This window comes from Podarcis raffonei, chromosome 16, assembly GCF_027172205.1.
Source record: "Podarcis raffonei isolate rPodRaf1 chromosome 16, rPodRaf1.pri, whole genome shotgun sequence".
NCBI lineage: Eukaryota > Metazoa > Chordata > Lepidosauria > Squamata > Lacertidae > Podarcis > Podarcis raffonei.
The window spans coordinates 635,832-654,482 of NC_070617.1; the positions used below are offsets into that span (position 1 = coordinate 635,832).

The 18,651-nt window shown below is 48.8% G+C and overlaps 1 protein-coding gene across 1 annotated transcript in view; it reads left to right on the plus strand.

The window, feature by feature from the left end:
* LOC128403590 (sodium/potassium-transporting ATPase subunit alpha-2) overlaps nt 1-18,651 on the plus strand; it is a 52,394-nt gene that overhangs the window by 13,423 nt on the left and 20,320 nt on the right. The window contains exons 4-13 of the mRNA XM_053368499.1: nt 356-559; nt 4,542-4,655; nt 6,869-7,003; nt 8,486-8,603; nt 10,589-10,857; nt 11,930-12,128; nt 13,776-13,885; nt 14,594-14,728; nt 16,937-17,126; nt 18,420-18,595. Coding sequence (XP_053224474.1) covers nt 356-559; nt 4,542-4,655; nt 6,869-7,003; nt 8,486-8,603; nt 10,589-10,857; nt 11,930-12,128; nt 13,776-13,885; nt 14,594-14,728; nt 16,937-17,126; nt 18,420-18,595 — 1,650 coding nt within the window. The remainder of the gene's footprint in view (nt 1-355; nt 560-4,541; nt 4,656-6,868; nt 7,004-8,485; nt 8,604-10,588; nt 10,858-11,929; nt 12,129-13,775; nt 13,886-14,593; nt 14,729-16,936; nt 17,127-18,419; nt 18,596-18,651) is intronic.

Here is an 18,651-nt window from a genome sequence, read left to right on the forward strand (position 1 = left end):
GTCTCCTCTGTGAAGTCTTATCCTCCGTAAAACACATGAATGCCCTAAAGAATCCTGGGAAATATACAGTAGTTTGCCCCCTCACAGAACTACAATTCCCAGGATTCTGGGGTGAGGGGAACAATTTGCTTTAAGTGTTTATGCAGTCGATGCTTCTTGCTTGCTTGTAGAATGGAGACATTTTGTGTGTTTGGAGAAACCTCTGAATTTTGCACGGTTGGAAAGTCAACAGCTGCAGCCATTGGCCTCCAAGAAGTTGCCTACAAGGGAATGTGGCCCTTGGCCTCCCCCTGATTCCACCACACAGGTTAATATGCCCTCTCTTTTTTTCTTTCTTTGTCTCCTTCCATGCCAGGGCCTGACCAACACGCGGGCAGCAGAGATCCTGGCCAAGGATGGCCCCAATGCCTTGACCCCTCCTCCAACCACCCCAGAGTGGGTCAAGTTCTGCCGCCAGCTCTTTGGGGGTTTTTCCATCCTGCTGTGGATCGGGGCCATTCTCTGCTTCCTGGCCTACAGCATCCAAGCGGCAATGGAGGATGAGCCGGCCAATGACAACGTAAGTCTCAGGGCTCCAATACAGACACCCCCAAACTTGGTCCTCCAGCTGTTTGGGGACTACAACTCCCATCATCCCAGTGGTCAGGGATGATGGGAATTGTAGTTCCAAAACAGCAGGAGTGCCAGGTTTGGGGATGCCTGCCCCAAGAGGATAGGTTCCCAACCCAGGCTGGCAGCAGCTCTCCAGGGGTTCAGAGAAGGGACATTGCCAGCCCTACCTGGAAAAGAGGATTCTAGTCCTCATGGTTCTGAATAAAAGGTTGAAATAGGAATGTAGGAAGCTGCCTTAGATTGCATCAGATAATTGGTCCATAGAGATTAGTTCTGCCTACACTGACTGGCAGCAGCTCTCCGGGGTTTCAGGCAGGCGATGTTCACAGCAGCACCTAGATAATTATTAATTTATTTTACAAATTTTATGCACCACTTGGTTTAAAAACAAAACAAAACTCAAAGCAGTTTTTTTAAAAAAAAAAAACACAATAAAATTAGCAGTAAAAAACAGTTAAATGCAACTATTTAAAACATGCAAAAAAAAAGATGCAACAATAAGCTAAAAAACCAGGTTAAAGCACATGTCAGCATCCCTACATATTTAGGCAGGCTTGCCTAAACAAGAATGTTTTTAGCAGAAGCAGTACAGTGAAGGCTCATGGATGGTGTCAAGAGGCAGGGAGTTCCAAAGTCTGGGTGCTGCCACACTAAAAGAGTGATTTCTTATGAATGCAGAAATGGTGCTAGTAGTGCAGATCAAAGCAGTTGCATGAGCACATGTGAGGTAAGGCAATATTCCAAATTGGTCCCAAATTGTTAAGGGTTTTGCATCCTATTGAACTTTGCCTGGTTCCTATTGAACTTTGCCCGGTATCACACATGTATCACGCAGGTCAGGATAAGGGCAGAGGAGGCCCCCTTCACGGGTCAGACCCACATGGGGCTGAGTGGGGTGCCCTCCGGAAGGGGCTGGACTCCAACACCCCACGAGTCAACGTGGCTCTTGCCCAGGGAGGGGGAGGACGGAGTCGGGGGTCGGCTGTCCAACAAGCTGCCTGGTCTTGCAAGAAAAGCGTTGGGTGGGGCTTGTGAGGCGACTAACCTGTGGCCTCCCAGGTGTCACTCAACACCAGCTCCCATCCCCATCCCTGACCCCCTGGCCATGTGGGCTGGGGCTGGAGTCCACCCCTGACTTTGAGGGACTCCACCTCTGGTTTTTAAGCAGAGATCAGAGGGCCATCTGTTAGGGATTCTTTAGTTGTGATTCCTGCATATTGTGGGTTGGACTGGATGACCTCTGAGGTCCCCTCCAATTCTACAATTCTATGATCATGCAGCTTAGCCTCGGAGATTTCTAGGATGGGACCCACAAGCTTAACATGAGTCTACAGGGTGATGCAGCAGCAATAAAAAAGCTAACACTATTCTAGGCTGCATCCACAGAAGTCTAGTGTCCAGATTGTGTTACTTTTATTGTTGTTAGCTGCTCATAAATTATTATTGTTGTTGTTGTTGTTGTTGTTGTTGTTGTTGTTGTTGTTATCAAGGGATGTAATAGGTAAAGGTAAAGGGACCCCTGACCATTAGGTCCAGTCATGACCGACTCTGGGGTTGCAGCGCTGATCTCGCTTTACTGGCCGAGGGAGCCGGCGTACAGCTTCTGGGTCATGTGGCCAGCAGGACTAAGCCGCTTCTGGCGAACCAGAGCAGCGCATGGAAACGCCCTTTACCTTCCCGCCGGAGCAGTACCTATTTATCTACTTGCACTTTGACGTGCTTTCGAACTGCTAGGTTGGCAGGAGCAGGGACTGAGGAATGGGAGCTCACTCCGTTGCGGGGATTCGAACCGCCGACCTTCTGATCGGCAAGCCCTAGGCTCTGTGGTTTAGACCACAGCACCACCCATGTCCCAAGAGAAGTAATAGTCCCACTCTATTCTGCCTTGGTCAGACAAATACCTGGAATACTGTGTCCAGTTCTGGGCAGCACAATTTAAGAAGGATGTTGACAAGCTGGAAGGTGTGCAGAGGAGGGAGACCAAGATGATGAAGGGGCTGGAAAAATAAGCCTTATGAGGAACAGTTGAAGGAGCTGGGCATGTTTAGCCTGGAAAAGAGGAGACAGGAGAAAGGATAGCTTTGGGTCCCTTCCAACTCTCCGATTCCCTGACCCTCCATGCACAGAGCAGCTGCTCAGTCACCAAGCTTTGGTATTTTGCTCTGTGTGGACAGCAGGCCTCAGAAACAGACAAAGGCTGCGTTTGCTTGAGAATGTCCCTCCTGCCTTCTCAGCCAGGCAGAAGAGCGAGGGGCAGGGGATTTTGATGCAAGCAGCGCCATGTGCCCAAAAGGTCTTGGTCTCCGTCCAGCACCTTGGGGTGGGGTTATCCCAGGACGGCTGGTCACTCCCTGGGTCATTCCAGCAGCCCCAGCCCACCTGCCATGGAGCAGGCGGGGAGGTTCATCCTGTCCCCAGGGCGGTATTTGCAGCCCTGCATGCCTGGCCCTGTGTAGGGTTACACTGTAAGACTTCCTGAACAGAAGGGGGGCCCAGGCAGGAGCCTCCAAAACAGAAGGCAGAGGATTTCGCGCTGGGCAAGAACGACCGTGCTGCTGGGCCCCACATTTTTTGTTGTTGTTGTTTAGTCGTTGTGTCCGCCTCTTCATGACCCCCTGGACCAGAGCACGCCAGGCCCTCCTGTCTTCCACTGCCTCCCTCATGCTGGTAGCTTCGAGAACACTGTCCCACCATCTCATCCTCCGTCCTCCCCTTCTCCTTGTGCCCTCCATCTTTCCCAACATCAGGGTCTTTTCCAGGGAGTCTTCTCTTCTCATGAGGTGGCCAAAGTCTTGGAGCCTCAGCATCACGATATGTCCTTCCAGTGAGCACTCAGGGCTGATTTCCTTAAGAATGGATGCGTTTGATCTTCTTGCAGTCCATGGGACTCTCAAGAGTCTCCTCCAGCACCAGAATTCAAAAGCATCCATTCTTCGGCAATCAGCCTTCTTTATGGTCCAGCTCTCACTTCCATACATCACTACTGGGAAAACCAGAGCTTGAACTATATGGACCTTTCTCGGCAAGGTGATGTCTCTATTTTTTAAGATGCCATATAAACCTCAAATTAATAAATGAGGAAGCAGATGAGGAACCTCGCCGTCCACCTTGGGCTGAGTCTGGCTGTTGGCCCAGCTAGCTTCATATTTTCTCCACCCACTGGCTGCAGCTGGTTTCTAGCTTTCCCTCAGGAATTTTTTTATTATTATTATTATTATTATTATTATTATTATTATTATTATTATTACTATTACACACCCTTTCCCCAGACTGGGACTCAAGGCTTATGCAAATTAAAGCAGGCTTATTCAAAAAGCTAAAAGTACCATATTTTTCGCTCTATAACACGCACCCAACCATAACACGCACGTAGTTTTTAGAGGAGGAAAATCCGTAGGCATGCCACCCGTAGGCATTCCCTCCATAACACGCACAGACATTTCCCCTTACTTTCTAGGAGGAAAAAAGTGAGTGTTATGGTGCAAAAAATACGGTATTTTCAGAGCCCCACATTTGTGAATGGGGAGCTCTTATCGCCAGCTTATTTCCTTTGAGAAAAATCCCCTTTTAAAAAGGAATAAAGGAAGGAAAAGGCTTCCTTCTGACAAAAAAATTCCCTCAGTGGCTTAAGTGAGACTCCCCTCAGAAGCCATTTTGGGGTCTGCTCTGTGGTAGATGGAAAAATACAGATAAATGGGGCTTATTCCCTGAGGAATTCATTTATTTTATTCATTTCACGAAATTTATATATCTCTTGACTATATATATATATATATATATATCACTTCAGTCACCTCCCATCCGTGAGAGAGAGATTTATGGAATTGTAAAATTGGAAGGGACCCCAAGGATCATCTAGTCTGTCATTTTTAGATTTTAGATTTTTAGATTTTAGATTTCCCCTGATATTTTCTTTTTTTCCTTCCCAGCTTTACTTGGGGGTGGTGCTGGCGGCCGTCGTCATCGTCACCGGCTGCTTCTCCTACTACCAGGAGGCCAAGAGCTCCAAAATCATGGACTCTTTCAAGAACATGGTGCCCCAGGTAAGAAGGCCCCGTCACGCGTCTCATACGTTTATTTTCATAGAACGGTGGAGTTGGATGGGATTCCCCAGGATCATCTAGTCCACCCTCCTGAAATCCTCTTTAAAAAGAATTCTCCTCCCCCCACAAGGTGGGACCAGGACTGCAGAGGATCCCCTTCTCAATTCACACACTTAAGCAGCTTGATAGCAAATATCACATCCATCCCCTCCTTGGCCCTCCAGCTGCCAAATTTCTTTTCATGCCTCCCTTTTTTCATGTCTAGATATTGTATTTTGGTATTTTCAGCGAAAGGATGGTTTTGAAAATGGGTTGGAGACTAGAATAGGACGAGATCAATGGCTGCTAACATACAACGGGCATTCTCCACTGCCCTCTTGTGGCTGAGACAAGTTTTACGTATTTACTTTTTAAAATGTGTTTGTTTTTTAATTAAAATATTGAAGCAGTTTGCACACACACACACACACACACAGAGAGAGAGAGAGAGAGAGAGAGAGAGAGAGAGAGAGAGAGAAATGATTTCCTATTGAAAGACCAGACAAACGCTAGAACATTAGCAGTGGCGAAGTTTTTATCGGTGGTTGCAAGAACCAATGATCCCTATCTTTAAGTCTGAAGAAAATGCTTGTTTAACCTGGAGGTAGGCTGTCTGAATTGTGCATTGCTTTGTGACGATTTGTTGGGTCTCTGGACTATAATAAAGATTGATCGATTGATTGATTTTAGGGCAAGTCAATCCCTCTGGTCAAGGCTGCCTCTTTTGTGCCACCTTCACTTCTTTCCAGGGATTATTGGTTTGTAATGATCATAGAATCATAGAAATGCATAATTGAAAGGGACCATGAGGGTCATCTAGTCCCACCCCCTGGAAGGCAATGCGGGAATCTTTCACCCAACGTGGGGCTTGAACTCTCAACCCTGAAGTTAAGAGTCCCATGCCCCACTGACAGAGCTAACCGTTGTTTTCATTTTATTTTGTGCTTTGTGTTCTCGTTTCGTATTTTTGTATTGTGAGCTGCCCTGTGATCTTTGTGTGAAGGCCAGCCTGCAAATTTAATAAATAATAATAAAAATAATAATTCAGCTTCTTTATTCTAAAGCATCTTGGTTTTGCCACCTGGAAGGGCAGAGAAAGTCTTCGCATGCTTCATGTTATTGCAGGAATTTATGTATAAGTTGGGGGTGTTGCCCCTCCAGCAGATATCATGCACATGAAGCCCACTACCAAAATCAGCACAATCACTTTTGTGACTTTCGTGACTTGTCCCCACAAAACACTTCATCACAGTTTCTTCCTATCTATTCAAAGGGCCTTTGCTGCACGATACCAAATGTAAGAATTCACTGATCAATGTACCTATGTACTGGCTCACTGGGAAAACTTCAGAAATGCATATAGACATGTGAGCTCAGCTCCTCAGCAGCCCCTCTGCCTGAGTGATAATCCCTGGCCTCCTGATACCAGAGTGCCAGACAGGTAGCCATTCCAGAAATACCAAACCCAGATGAAGGCAAAAGAGTGGGATGAACTTGGCTGGGAAACAGGGAAATGTAAATATCTCTTTTGTTCCACTTGATGGGTGTTTGGTGGAGGGCAAGGGGAGAAATGGGGCAGGGTCCAGGATGCTCAGATTACGGCCACCAGACCTCCCCTTTCATGATGTAACCATGATGTCTGTTGGGGGGGTGCAACACGGGGATTAGCAGCTAATAAAAGTTTGGGGGCTCTTTTGTTTGGGGCTTCCATCTTGTTCCACCTGGTGGCAGGTGGGAGTCCTGTCGCGACAGTCTTCAGTAAAGACCAAGCCGACTGGCTGCTGTTTTGCTCTGGTATTCCTGGCTGGTGTCCTCGTTTTTTGTCCAAGGGAGCCCTCAAATTTCTCCGTTAACAACATTTTGTGCTTTAAAAAGGTGCAAACTTGGGGGTCAAGTACAGGATGGAGAGAGCACCTTGAATGGCATTCACCTACAGCCCTGGTTCCTGATGTGGGGCACCCCACAGGGGGGCAATTTGATTTTTAAAGGGCAGCAATTCAAGAATGAGTTATTCACAGTGAATGGCCCTTTAGGCTTCCTCCACGTGAACACGAGTTCTCTTTTTGAATAATAAGAATTACATGTCAGGATTTTAGAGAGGCTTAGGTGGGGCGTGGCCACAAAAAGGTTGGGTACCACTGACCCACAGGATTAACACCATCTTGTGCCCACAGCAAGCCCTGGTGATCCGGGAAGGGGAGAAGAACCAGATCAATGCGGAGAACGTGGTGGTCGGGGACCTGGTGGAGGTGAAAGGAGGAGACCGGGTTCCTGCAGACCTGAGAATTATCTCCTCGCACGGCTGTAAGGTGAGGCGGCCGAGAGGGAAACGGCACAAAGGAAGGCCCCAGGGGGGATAAAAATCCATGATTTAAAAAATAATAATTCAGATTTATTTTTTTAAATCAGATTTTTAAAATAAAATGCTTTTGGAAGAAAAATCTTTCTAGTTTTCTATTTAAGTTACATTATAGTTCAAAGGCTATTCATCAGGAAGTAAGGATTTGTTTTAAGTTTTTCATGTGTGCTAAAACTCAGTCTAAGGTTTATGTGTGTATACACACACACACACACACACATATATATATATACACACACACACACACACATATACACACACACACACACATACACACACACACACACACACACACACACACACACACATATATACACACACATACACACACACACACACACACACACAGTGGACACTCAGGTTGTGAACATGATCTGCGCAGGAGGCACGTTCGCAACCCAAAGCAGCATGTCCGCGCATGCGCAGGTTGCGATTCGGCGCTCATGTGCAAAGCGCCATTTAGCGTTTCTGCACATGTGCAACCGCCGAAACCCAGAAGTAACCCGTTCCGGTACTTCCGCGTTTCGGCGGGTCCGTAACCCGAAAAAACAGAACCTGAAGCATCTGTAACCTGAGGTATGACTATATATATATATATATATATATATATATATATATATATATAGTTTAGCCACATCAGTTAACAAACATGGATACATATGCTATAATGATATTGTTTTAGTTAAATAAATGGTTTGAATTGCTATTAAGGAAATGATTGGTTTTCTCCTTCCGATAAAGTGCAGCAGAAAAGTTGTTCAAATATAAACAGTTAGCTTCTTAAACCTCACAATAGTTTAATAATTATCTGTCTATGTATTTCTAATAGTATAACCAAATCAGTAATTTTTGATATAACTGTAAAAACTACTCTGAAAATTTATTATTCCAAAAATGAAACCTTCCTCTGGTTGTAAATATTAAGATTATACCAGCAAAAATGAGTCTTTCTGTAAAAAAAGAAGATTTAAATCAAGTCTTACTGACTAGTGATTTAAATCGTGATTTAAATTGATTTGATTTAAATCAAATCCACCCTGGAAGGCCCAGCAGTGAGGTGCAAAATATAGAATCATAGAACTGCAGAGTTGGAAGTGAGACTCACTTAGTTTCACTCCCTGCAAAATGCTGAAATAAATTAAATCATCAAACCATCAGTTCTAGCATGTGTGGGGCCACATAAATGATGTAATTTGGCATCAGAATGATTGGTAATAGTAATTGTATTGTAATTTGGCATTGTTATATTGAGGCTATCATTGGATTATTGTAATTGAAAACAAATAAAAATTGTTATTATATATAAGAAGAAAATAAATGCATATGTTGCCTCTCAAGGAAGGAGGAGCAGGATATAAAACCAGCCGATAAATATGTTCGGGGAAATACACAAAACCCCACATGGTGCAGCTTTTTCTGTTGTCTCGTGCAGGTGGATAACTCCTCCCTGACGGGCGAGTCGGAACCACAGACCCGTTCTCCGGAGTTCACCCACGAGAACCCGCTGGAGACCCGGAACATCTGCTTCTTCTCCACCAACTGCGTGGAAGGTGAAAGGGCAAGGGGGAGGGAGGGGGGAGGAAAATCAGAGGCCGGACCCACCTCACCCCCCCCCCCGGAAGGTCAGACCTGGGCATCATAATCTTTGCTGCCAGGCTGCAGAAATAGTTGCCTCCACTGTCCCTGGCCATTCCCCATGAAACGCTGAATTGCACCCAGACCCTGCCCAGCTTATTCATTCATTAATTCATCTATTCGTTTGCTAGTTTGTGTCAAAAATGATCCAATAGCAGAGTGGACACATACACACACACACACACACACACACACACACACATATGCAAATCTAATGAAGAAATTTACATATATATGTATGCACACACAAACACATACCGTATTTTTCGCCCCATAAGACGCACCTGACCATAAGATGCACCTAATTTTTAGAGGAGGAAAACAAGAAAAAAAATATTCTGAACGAAACAGTGGATGTATGATTTTTTTGGTTCATGCTGTGGCCACAGACATGTGATTTGACGGTGAATTTGGGGTAGCCCAATGCCAAAATCCTGAGGATCCATGTGGATCCGTGCTTTGTAACCACGTTTTTGCACCATTGCGGCCTCACGAAACAGTGGGTGCGTGATTTTTTTGGTGCAGGCTGTAGCCATGGACATGCTATGTGACCTGATGGTGAATTTGGGGTGACCCAATGCAAAAATCCTGAGGATCCATGGGCTTTTACCTCCCGCCTCCCAGGCAGCCTCCTTTATCTCTAGCCTCCCTTATCTCCCTCCCGATCGCTTGCCGATCAGCTGCTTCCTTTCAACACCCCCTTCCCTCTTTTTTAAAAAAAGAACATGATCTGCTTTTCTCCCCTGGGCAATTTGGCTCCAGGGACCACACATTTGCTCCATAAGACTCACAGACATTTCCCCTTACTTTTTAGTAAGGAAAAAGTGTGTCTTATGGAGCGAAAAATACGTACATATATATCTATATCTATCTATCTATCATCTATCTATCTATCATCTATCTATATGCAAATTTAGTGAAGAAAGGAGTGAAAGAGAAACAAAGGAGGGGAAGGAATAAAAAAGAGAAAGAGAAAGATCACCTCACATTTAAAATACAAGAACCATTGTTTCTGTGGTCTGAACATTCTTCCTTCCTGGCTGACATTCCCCCACAGGATTTAGGTAGGTTTCAAACCTGATTCTGACACGTAGCATCAGAATCTCAGGTTAACCTGAGCAACCCAGGAACCAGGCATGCCTGGAACATAGGAATATCAAGAGAGTCTGGCTTCAGGATCAGGCCATCTCGGCTGGCATCCTGTTCTCACAGTAGCAAAGAGCCCCAAAGAACCCAGGGATGCGGATAGACTGCCTCTGGAGCTGGAGGTTCCATAAAATCTTAGGAGTCCGGCTTCTGGATCAGGCCAAAGGGGGCCCAACTAGCCCGGGATCCTATCCTGAGAAAAGGCCCCAAAGGGAGCCCTGCAAGCAGGATTCAAGCACAACAGAAGTGAAAGAGAAACAAAGTTTTTAGGGAAGGGAAGTTTTAGTGTTTAGGGAAGTTTTTAATGATTAATGTTTTAATGTATTTTTAATCTCTGTTGGAAGCCGCCCAGAGTGGCTGGGGAAACCCAGCCAGATGGGCAAGGTGCAAATAAATAATAATAATAATAATAATAATAATTATTATTATTATTATTATTATTATTACCCTCTTCCTTCTTGCGGTTTCCAGCAACTGGTATTCAGGAGCATCACTGCCTCTGATGGTAGAGGCAGATTATAGCTAGCCATCAATAGCCCCCTCCTCCTCCCTGAGTTTGTCCAATCCTCCTTTAAAGGATTCTGTGGCAGGGAGTTCCACAGTTTAACCACGTGCTGCGTGAAGGAGCCGTGGCGCCCGGATCCCAGGTTCACCTGAGGAACACAGGTGCCAGGGACGCCCCAGGAACCAGCAACCTCTCCCCGATTTGGAGGGGGAAAATAAACCCCTTCCCTTTCCCTCCTGTCCTGCGCAGGCACCGCCCGGGGCATCGTCATCTCGACCGGGGACCGGACGGTGATGGGCCGCATTGCCTCCCTGGCGTCCGGCCTGGAGGTGGGCCGCACCCCCATCGCCATGGAGATCGAGCACTTCATCCGCATCATCACGGGGGTGGCCGTCTTCCTGGGCCTCTCCTTCTTCATCCTCTCCCTCATCCTGGGCTACACCTGGCTGGAGGGCGTCATATTCCTCATTGGCATCATCGTGGCCAACGTCCCCGAAGGACTCCTGGCAACCGTCACGGTAGGCTCAGAACTAGGTTCTGGGGGGCACTGGGGGGCTGTGGAAAAGGAGGGCAACAATATACAGTGGTACCTCGCAGTGGCAAAGCTGCATGCTCCGCTACCGGGGGTGGAGAGCAGGCGGGGGCATGGCTGGCACCCCCAGAGGGTGTGGTGCATGCCCCAGGGGCATGGGACGCTACCTGCGAGGGCATGGCACGCTGCCCACAGGGGCGTGGTGCCCCATTTGTGGGGGCATGGCACCTGGTGGAGTGTGCAGCGTGTGTCGGGAGGCCACCGCGATGGTACCCTACCAGAATAATGCTGCCAGGGGCTGTCCGTTCCTCTGCACCCCCGTTCCTCTGCCAGTGGTACCTCAGTTTATGAACTTATCTGTTCTGAAAGTCTGTTCTTAAACCAAAACCATTCCTCAACCGCAGTGCGCTTTCCCTAATGAGGCCTCCTGCCACCAGTGCCATTCTACTGTTCGGATTCCGTTCTTGGACTGAGGTAAAGTTCACAAACCAGGACACCACAGTCATACCTCATGTTACGTCCGCTTCATGTTATGTTCTTTCAGGTTACGTCCTGCAGTGACCCAGAAGTACTGGAAGGGATTACTTCTGGGTTTCGACACTCGTGCATGCGCAAAAGTGCATAATGACATCACGTGCATGTGCAGAAACGGCGAATCGCAACCCGCGCGTGCGCATACCTGCCACTGCAAGTTGCGTTCTTTTCATTTTGCGAACGGACCTCTGGAATGGATCCCGTTCGCAACCAGAGGTACCACTGTACTTCGGTTTTGCAGAGTTTGTAAACCAAATCGTTCTTAAACAGGGCTGTTCTTAAACCGAGGTACCACTGTATCTGGAGGGGTGTAAAATGTTCCCCCAAACCTGCCCTAGAGGAATGTTCCCAGAATGGAGGCAGGATATTCTTCCAAAAACCAGCGGCTGCAAACCACAGGAGGGAAAAGGGCTTTGGTGCTCAGATCCTGTTTGTGGGTTTCCCCAAAGTGGCATCTGGTTGGCCACTGTGAAGACTCTCCCTTTTTTCAATCCTTTCTTGACCCTCTCCCCACCGCCCGGCAGGTGTGCTTGACCCTGACCGCCAAGCGCATGGCCCGCAAGAACTGCCTGGTGAAGAACCTAGAGGCCGTGGAGACGCTGGGCTCCACCTCCACCATCTGCTCCGACAAGACGGGGACCCTCACCCAGAACCGCATGACCGTGGCCCACATGTGGTTTGACAACCAGATCCACGAGGCAGACACCACCGAGGACCAGTCCGGTGAGCGGGGGGAGGGCACATGGGGGGAAGAGCTGCTGCTGGGAAGCAGGGTGGGAGGGGAGTTGGTCTGGGGTGCCCCCGTGACCCCCCCAGCTTTCAAATCAGGACTGAGCCCCTTTCCCTCCAGAGTGCCTGAAGGCGGTTGGAGGATGGATGGCGGCTAACAGATTGAGGTTGAATCCTGACAAGACAGAAGGACTGTTTTTGGGGGGACAGAGGGCGGGCAGGTGTGGGGGACTCCCTGCTCCTGAATGGGGTCACTGTGCCCCTGATGCACAGCCTGGGAGTCATTCTGGACTCCCAGCTCTCCATGGAGGCGCAGGTCAATTCTGTGTCCAGGGCAGCTGTCTACCATCTGGTACGCAGGATGAGACCCTATCTGCCTGTGGACTGTCTCGCCAGAGTGGTGCTCTGGTTATCTCCCGCTTGGACTCCTGCAATGCGCTCTACGTGGGGCTACTTTTGAAGGTGACCCAGAAACTGCAATTAATCCAGAATGTGGCAGCCAGACTGGTGACTGGGAGTGGCCACCGAGACCACATAACACTGGTTCTGAGAGATCTTCATTGGCTCCCAGTACGTTTCCGAGCACAATTCAAAGTGTTGGTGCTGACATTGAAAGAAGAAGAAGAGAAGAGTTTGGATTTGATATCCCGCCTTTCACTCCCCTTCAGGAGTCTCAAAGCGGCTCACATTCTCCTCTCCCTTCCTCCCCCACAACAAACACTCTGTGAGGTGAGTGGGGCTGAGAGACTTCAGAGAAGTGTGACTGGCCCAAGGTCACCCAGCAGCTGCAGGTGGAGGAGCGGAGATGCAAGCCCAGTTCACCAGATTACGAGTCTACCGCTCTTAACCACTACACCACAAAGCCCTAAACGGCCTCAGCCCAGTATACCTGAAGGAGCGTCTCCACCCCCATTGTTCAGCCCAGACACTGAGGTCCAGCGCTGAGGGCCTTCTGGCGGTTCCCTCGTTGCAAGAAGCCAAGTTACAGGGAACCAGGCAGAGGGCCTTCTCAGTGGTGGCGCCCGCCCTGAGGAACGCCCTCCCACCAGATGTCAAAGAGAACAACAACTACCAAACTTTTAGAAGACATCTGAAGGCAGCCCTGTTTAGGGGAGCTTTTCATGTTTAATAGGTTAGTGTATTTTAGTGTTCTGTTGGAAGCCGCCCAGAGTGGCTGGAGAAACCCAGCCAGATGGGCGGGGTATAAATAATAAAAAATTATTATTATTATTATTATTATTATTATTATTATTATTATTATTATTATTCCCCCTGTCCCATCTAACAGGCACCCAGGAATCCAATAATAACAGTCTAAAACACAGCGTGTTCTCTCCCTCCCCCCGCAGGTTAACTCAAATATTTATGGGGGGGGAGATGCTGGCAACCAGACAGCCCCATCCCATGCTCCCACTTTGGGGCATAGCTGTCAACTTTTCCCTTTTTTTAAGGGAAATTCCCTTATTCCGAATAGGATTCCTCGCACGAAAAGGGAAGAGTTGGCAGCTATGCTTTGGGGACTAATTGTTACCACCTGTCTGAGACCCCAGTGGTACCTGCTCACAGTATCAGCCCCCCTCCCCTGCCATAATTCGCTGTTCAAATAGCTCTGACCCCCCACCCCCGGTTCTCTCCCCCCAGGAGCCACGTTCGACAAGCGCTCGCCCACGTGGACAGCCCTGGCCCGGATCGCTGGACTCTGCAACCGGGCTGTCTTCAGAGCAGGGCAGGACAAGATCCCCATCTCTAAGGTACGGGGGGGCAGCAGAGGGAGGTCGGATTCAGCCTCCAGAAAACCTGGGAAGAACTCGGTAGCCCCCACAAGGTTTAACCGATTGTTAAACCACCCTGGGAATTGTAGCTCTGGGGTCTCATCTTCCCTTTCAAGATGGTGGCGCGTTCAGATGCTGCGGCTCTGAGCTCCATGTAAACTCACTGCATACAAGTTGTACAAGTGACAATAAATGTATTTCCATTTCCATTTATTTCGATTTCCTAATGGCTCTCTGCACCCTTAATGAACTACAGTTCCCAGAGATTCTTTGCAGAAAGCCATGACTGGTATCATAGCGCTTTAAATGTGAATGTGGCCCTATAGTTCCCAGAGTTCCCTGGGAAGAAGAGTTGGCTGTTGAGCCACTCTGGGAATTATAGCGCTAGGAGTGGAATTGGGGGGGGGTCTCTTAATGACTCTCTGCACCCTTAACAAACCACAGTTCCCGGGATCCTTTGGAGGAAGCCATAAACTGTTTAAAGTGGGGTGGTAGCTCTTTGCATGAGTGGTGCAGATGGGGCTAAGACCTCACCGACCCCTTACTCACCCTCTTGTTTCAAATTGCCCCCCTGCATGTGGAGCCAAAAGAGGACATTTCCCTCCAAACCCCAGTGTGGGGGGCAGTAGACTTCCTCCCCTGACCCCCTTCCTTCCTTCCTTCCTTCGCCCCCTCTCTCTCTGCCAGAGGGACACGGCTGGGGACGCCTCAGAGTCCGCCCTCCTGAAATGCATCGAGCTCTCCTGTGGGTCCGTCAAGAAGATGCGCGACAGGAACCCCAAAGTGACGGAGATCCCTTTCAACTCCACCAACAAATACCAGGTTGGGCGTGTGTGGCAGTGGTGGTGCAGTGGTTAGAGCATGGGTAGGCAAACTAAGGCCCGGGGGCCGGATCCAGCCCAATCGCCTTCTCAATCTGGCCCATGGACGGTCTGGGAATCAGGGTGTTTTTAAATGAGTAGAATGTATCCTTTTATTTAAAATGCATCTCTGGGTTATTTGTGGGGCATAGGAATTCGTTCATCCCCCCCAAAAAAATATAGTCTGGCCCCCCACAAGGTCTGAGGGACAGTGGACCGGCCCCCTGCTGAAAAGGTTTGCTGGATTAGAGTGTTAGGCTAGGACTTGGGGAAGATGAGGGTTCGAATCCCCTTTGGCCACGAAGCTCACTGGTTTGTGACCTTGGGGGGGGCAGCCCCCACCTCTCTCAGCCTAAGCTACCTCACACTGGACACATGGGGGTGGGTGGGGGGCTGCCACAGTCTCCGTATCCTTGGGGCTACAGGTGGTTTTCACAGTTTCCCAATTTTATTGCGTCTGCCCCTGTTTTTATACTGCTGGGTATTGGCATTTTTTAATTCGGAAACCCCCTAAGCCACTGCAGAGACCTTTGGACTGAACAGCCTTTTAAAAAATGAAGTTTGTAAGTTACTAAAGCAAGTCTTTGCTTTGCCTTGGAGCTCAGAGGGGTCAAGTCCCCAAAGGCAGAGACTAGGAAAAGCTCCATGAAACAAGATCAGAATAATGACGCCCCTTTTTCAAACTGGGATTTCTCCCGTTAATTCCAAATCTGTTCATTCAACCCAGTGCTATGAGTGAAGTGGCTGTGAGGGTCCGCTAGAGGGGGCCAGAGCTCAGCTTAATGGCAGAGGGGGGGTCAGGGCCAACAAGAAAGACCCCCCCACACAATCTTCAGTTCACACATGCATTTTCGTCTCCTGGATTCAGCCTGAGAGGAAGAGCTGAGGCAGTATTCCTTGCACAGCTACCGCCGCCTCTGAAGCCAGGAGGAAGCCAGGTTCTCCTCCCTGGGCTTTTAAGAGCCACTGGGAACTGTGTTTTCACTCTGGGAAAACTCTGTGCTCAAAGGAAGTCAGATTCTCCTCCGCCAGGGCCAGGGCCTTCTCAGTGGTGGCTCCGACCTGGTGGAATGCTCTGGCCCAGGAGACCAGGGCCCTGCAGGATTTAACCTCCTTCCGCAGGGGCTGTAAGACAGAGCTATTCCGCCTGGCTTTCCACTTGAAGTTAGCCTGATCTTTTATTCCCCTTCCTTCCTTCCCTCCCCCTCCCCTTTTATGAAGATCACCCACTCTGGGATCCCACAGCTAATTCTCCCCTGGTCTCCTCACTGGCCCAAATAGGACCAATTCAGCCAGCTAGCCCTGGCAATTATCTAATGTTTATTAGATGGACTTTCCCCCTAAATTGATTTTTGAATCCTGAATTTATTGTTATTCGCGTTTTATACTGTATTTTATGCTGTTTTTTGTTGCATCGATTAAGTGTTTTAAATTTGTTGTTAGCCGCCCTGAGCCTGGTTTTCTGAACCCACAAGGGCGGGGTATAAATAAAAAATTATTATTATTTATTTAAATGCTGAAGTGCCGCAGGAGCACGGGCACATATTTCACGGCAGTGACAAAGGGCATCACGGACGCCGTCCAGAGGAGCTCTGCTAGTTGTCCCCTGTGTGACAGAGGAGTGTTGCTGCTCCCACGCAGAGGGGCGGCAGACACCCTCTTGCTTTTGACTTTCAGACACCTCCCAAGTGCCTTTTTTGGCCAACAGGCCTGTCTGAGCGTCTCTCTTTTAGACCACTCATTTTACCGATTGTTTTGTACTGTTTTTAACTCTGCACAGCGCCCTAATATTTCAATACAGTCATACCTTGGGTTACAGCCGCTTCAGGTTGCGTGTTTTCGGATATGGACGCACCGAAACCCGTAAGTACCGGAACGGGTTACTTCCGGGTTTCGGCACTCACGCATGCGCAGAAGCACTAAATTGTGCTTTGCACATGTGCAGAAGCGCTGAATCACAACCTGCGGGTGCGCAGATGCGGCACTGCAGGTTGCAAACGTGCCTCGCAACCCAAGCGTCCACTGTATATAAACAATGGCATGGAAATCCTTTTACAAATAAAAGTTGGTTTTATTCAGGAACCCCAAGTAAAGAATCCCTGGCATTTGGCCACCCAAGAGCCCCTTTTGCTTCAGAATAGACCTCCACTCAGATATCTCTCTTCCTCAGCTCTCCATCCATGAGCTGGAAGACAAGCCCAACGGCTACGTCCTGGTGATGAAGGGAGCCCCTGAGAGGATCCTCGACCGCTGCTCCAACATCCTCTTGCAAGGCCAGGAGGTGCCCCTCGACGAGGAGATGCGGGACGCCTTCCAGAACGCCTACCTTGAGCTGGGGGGGCTGGGCGAGAGAGTGTTGGGTGAGGAGGCCTGGGAGGTGGGGAAAGGGGGGGTTGGGAGTGTGTGTGCCCCAGAGAGGCAAAGAAAGCACATGATGAATGCATGTGGATCTCTCGAATGGAGTGTGATGACTATTGTGAGAGTTTAGAAACTCACAGCAACTTCTGACACCACGTTGCACTATTGCTCTGGGAAATTATGGCAGAAATTGCCAGCATTTACTCCTTTGTTCTATGCCGGGGACAGAAATCATTCCACTGGATACAACCAGCGTTCGCTGTTGTTGTTTTCAAACTGAAACAATAAGTCATTGATTACCGTATTTTTCGCCGTATAAGACGCACCAGACCATAAGATGCACCTAGTTTTGGGAGGAGGAAAACAAGGGGAAAAAATTCTGAATCCCAGAAGCCAGAACAGCAAGAGGGATCTGGCTTCTGGGATAGCCTCTTGCTGTTCTGGCTTCTGGGATAGCCGCACGAAGCCCCTGAAGGGCAGTGGGATGAAGGCTCCCCCAAGAGCCGCGCTCCCTTTAAAGAGCCGCGTGAAGCATGTGAGCGGCTCTTGGGGGCTTTTCCCCAAGGAGGGAGAAGGGCAGCCGTTCTCCCTCTTCAGAGTAAAGCTCCCAAGAGCCGCACACACGCTCCACACGGCTCTTTAAAGGGAGCGCTGAGCAGAGCCTGCCGCCTGCATTCGCTCCATAAGACACACACACATTTCCCCTTACTTTTTAGGAGGGGGAAAGTGCGTCTTATAGAGCGAAAAATACGGTATTTTCCCCTGCATTGCGTTTCATAGAATGGTAGTGTTGGTAATCCAGACCAGGCCCCTGCAATGGAGGAATCACACCTGAAAAATGCTGTATTGTTTTTAACACTTGCTTGGAAGCCGCCCAGAGTGGCTGGGGAAACTCAGCCAGATGGGTGGGGTATAAATATATTATTGTTGTTGTTGTTGTTAAAGAAGGATCCCTGACAGGTGGCTGTCTGTTTAGCCCGTTCCACTGTTGAACAGCTCTTGCCATCAGAAATTTATTCCTTTGCACTCAAACAAAGGGTGCATAATAACACAACAATAATGTAACAATAATGTATTTAATGGCATAAAAAAACCCCACCACTGGCAACATCAAGACAGATAACATAGTTTTATTGCCCGAAGGCAAACTGCAGCACAGTGGAAACAGATGCAGAGGCGGAAGGGGCTATGAGGTGGGCTGGGCTGCTGGCAATGGATCTTTCTCTGTCTTGGGGAGCAGAGTGGGCGAGTTCTTGGGGTCTCACTCTCCTCCCTCCGTCTCCGCAATCCCACAGGTTTCTGCCATTACAACCTCCCCGAAGACCAGTTCCCCCGAGGCTTCAAGTTTGACGCGGACGAAGTCAACTTCCCCACCAGCAACCTCTGCTTTGTGGGGCTCATGTCCATGATTGACCCGCCTCGGGCCGCCGTGCCGGATGCCGTGGGGAAGTGCCGGAGCGCCGGGATTAAGGTCAGCCATGCTGGGGAGAGGGGCTCCGTCTTCTGCCCTCCCGCTCCCCACCCCAT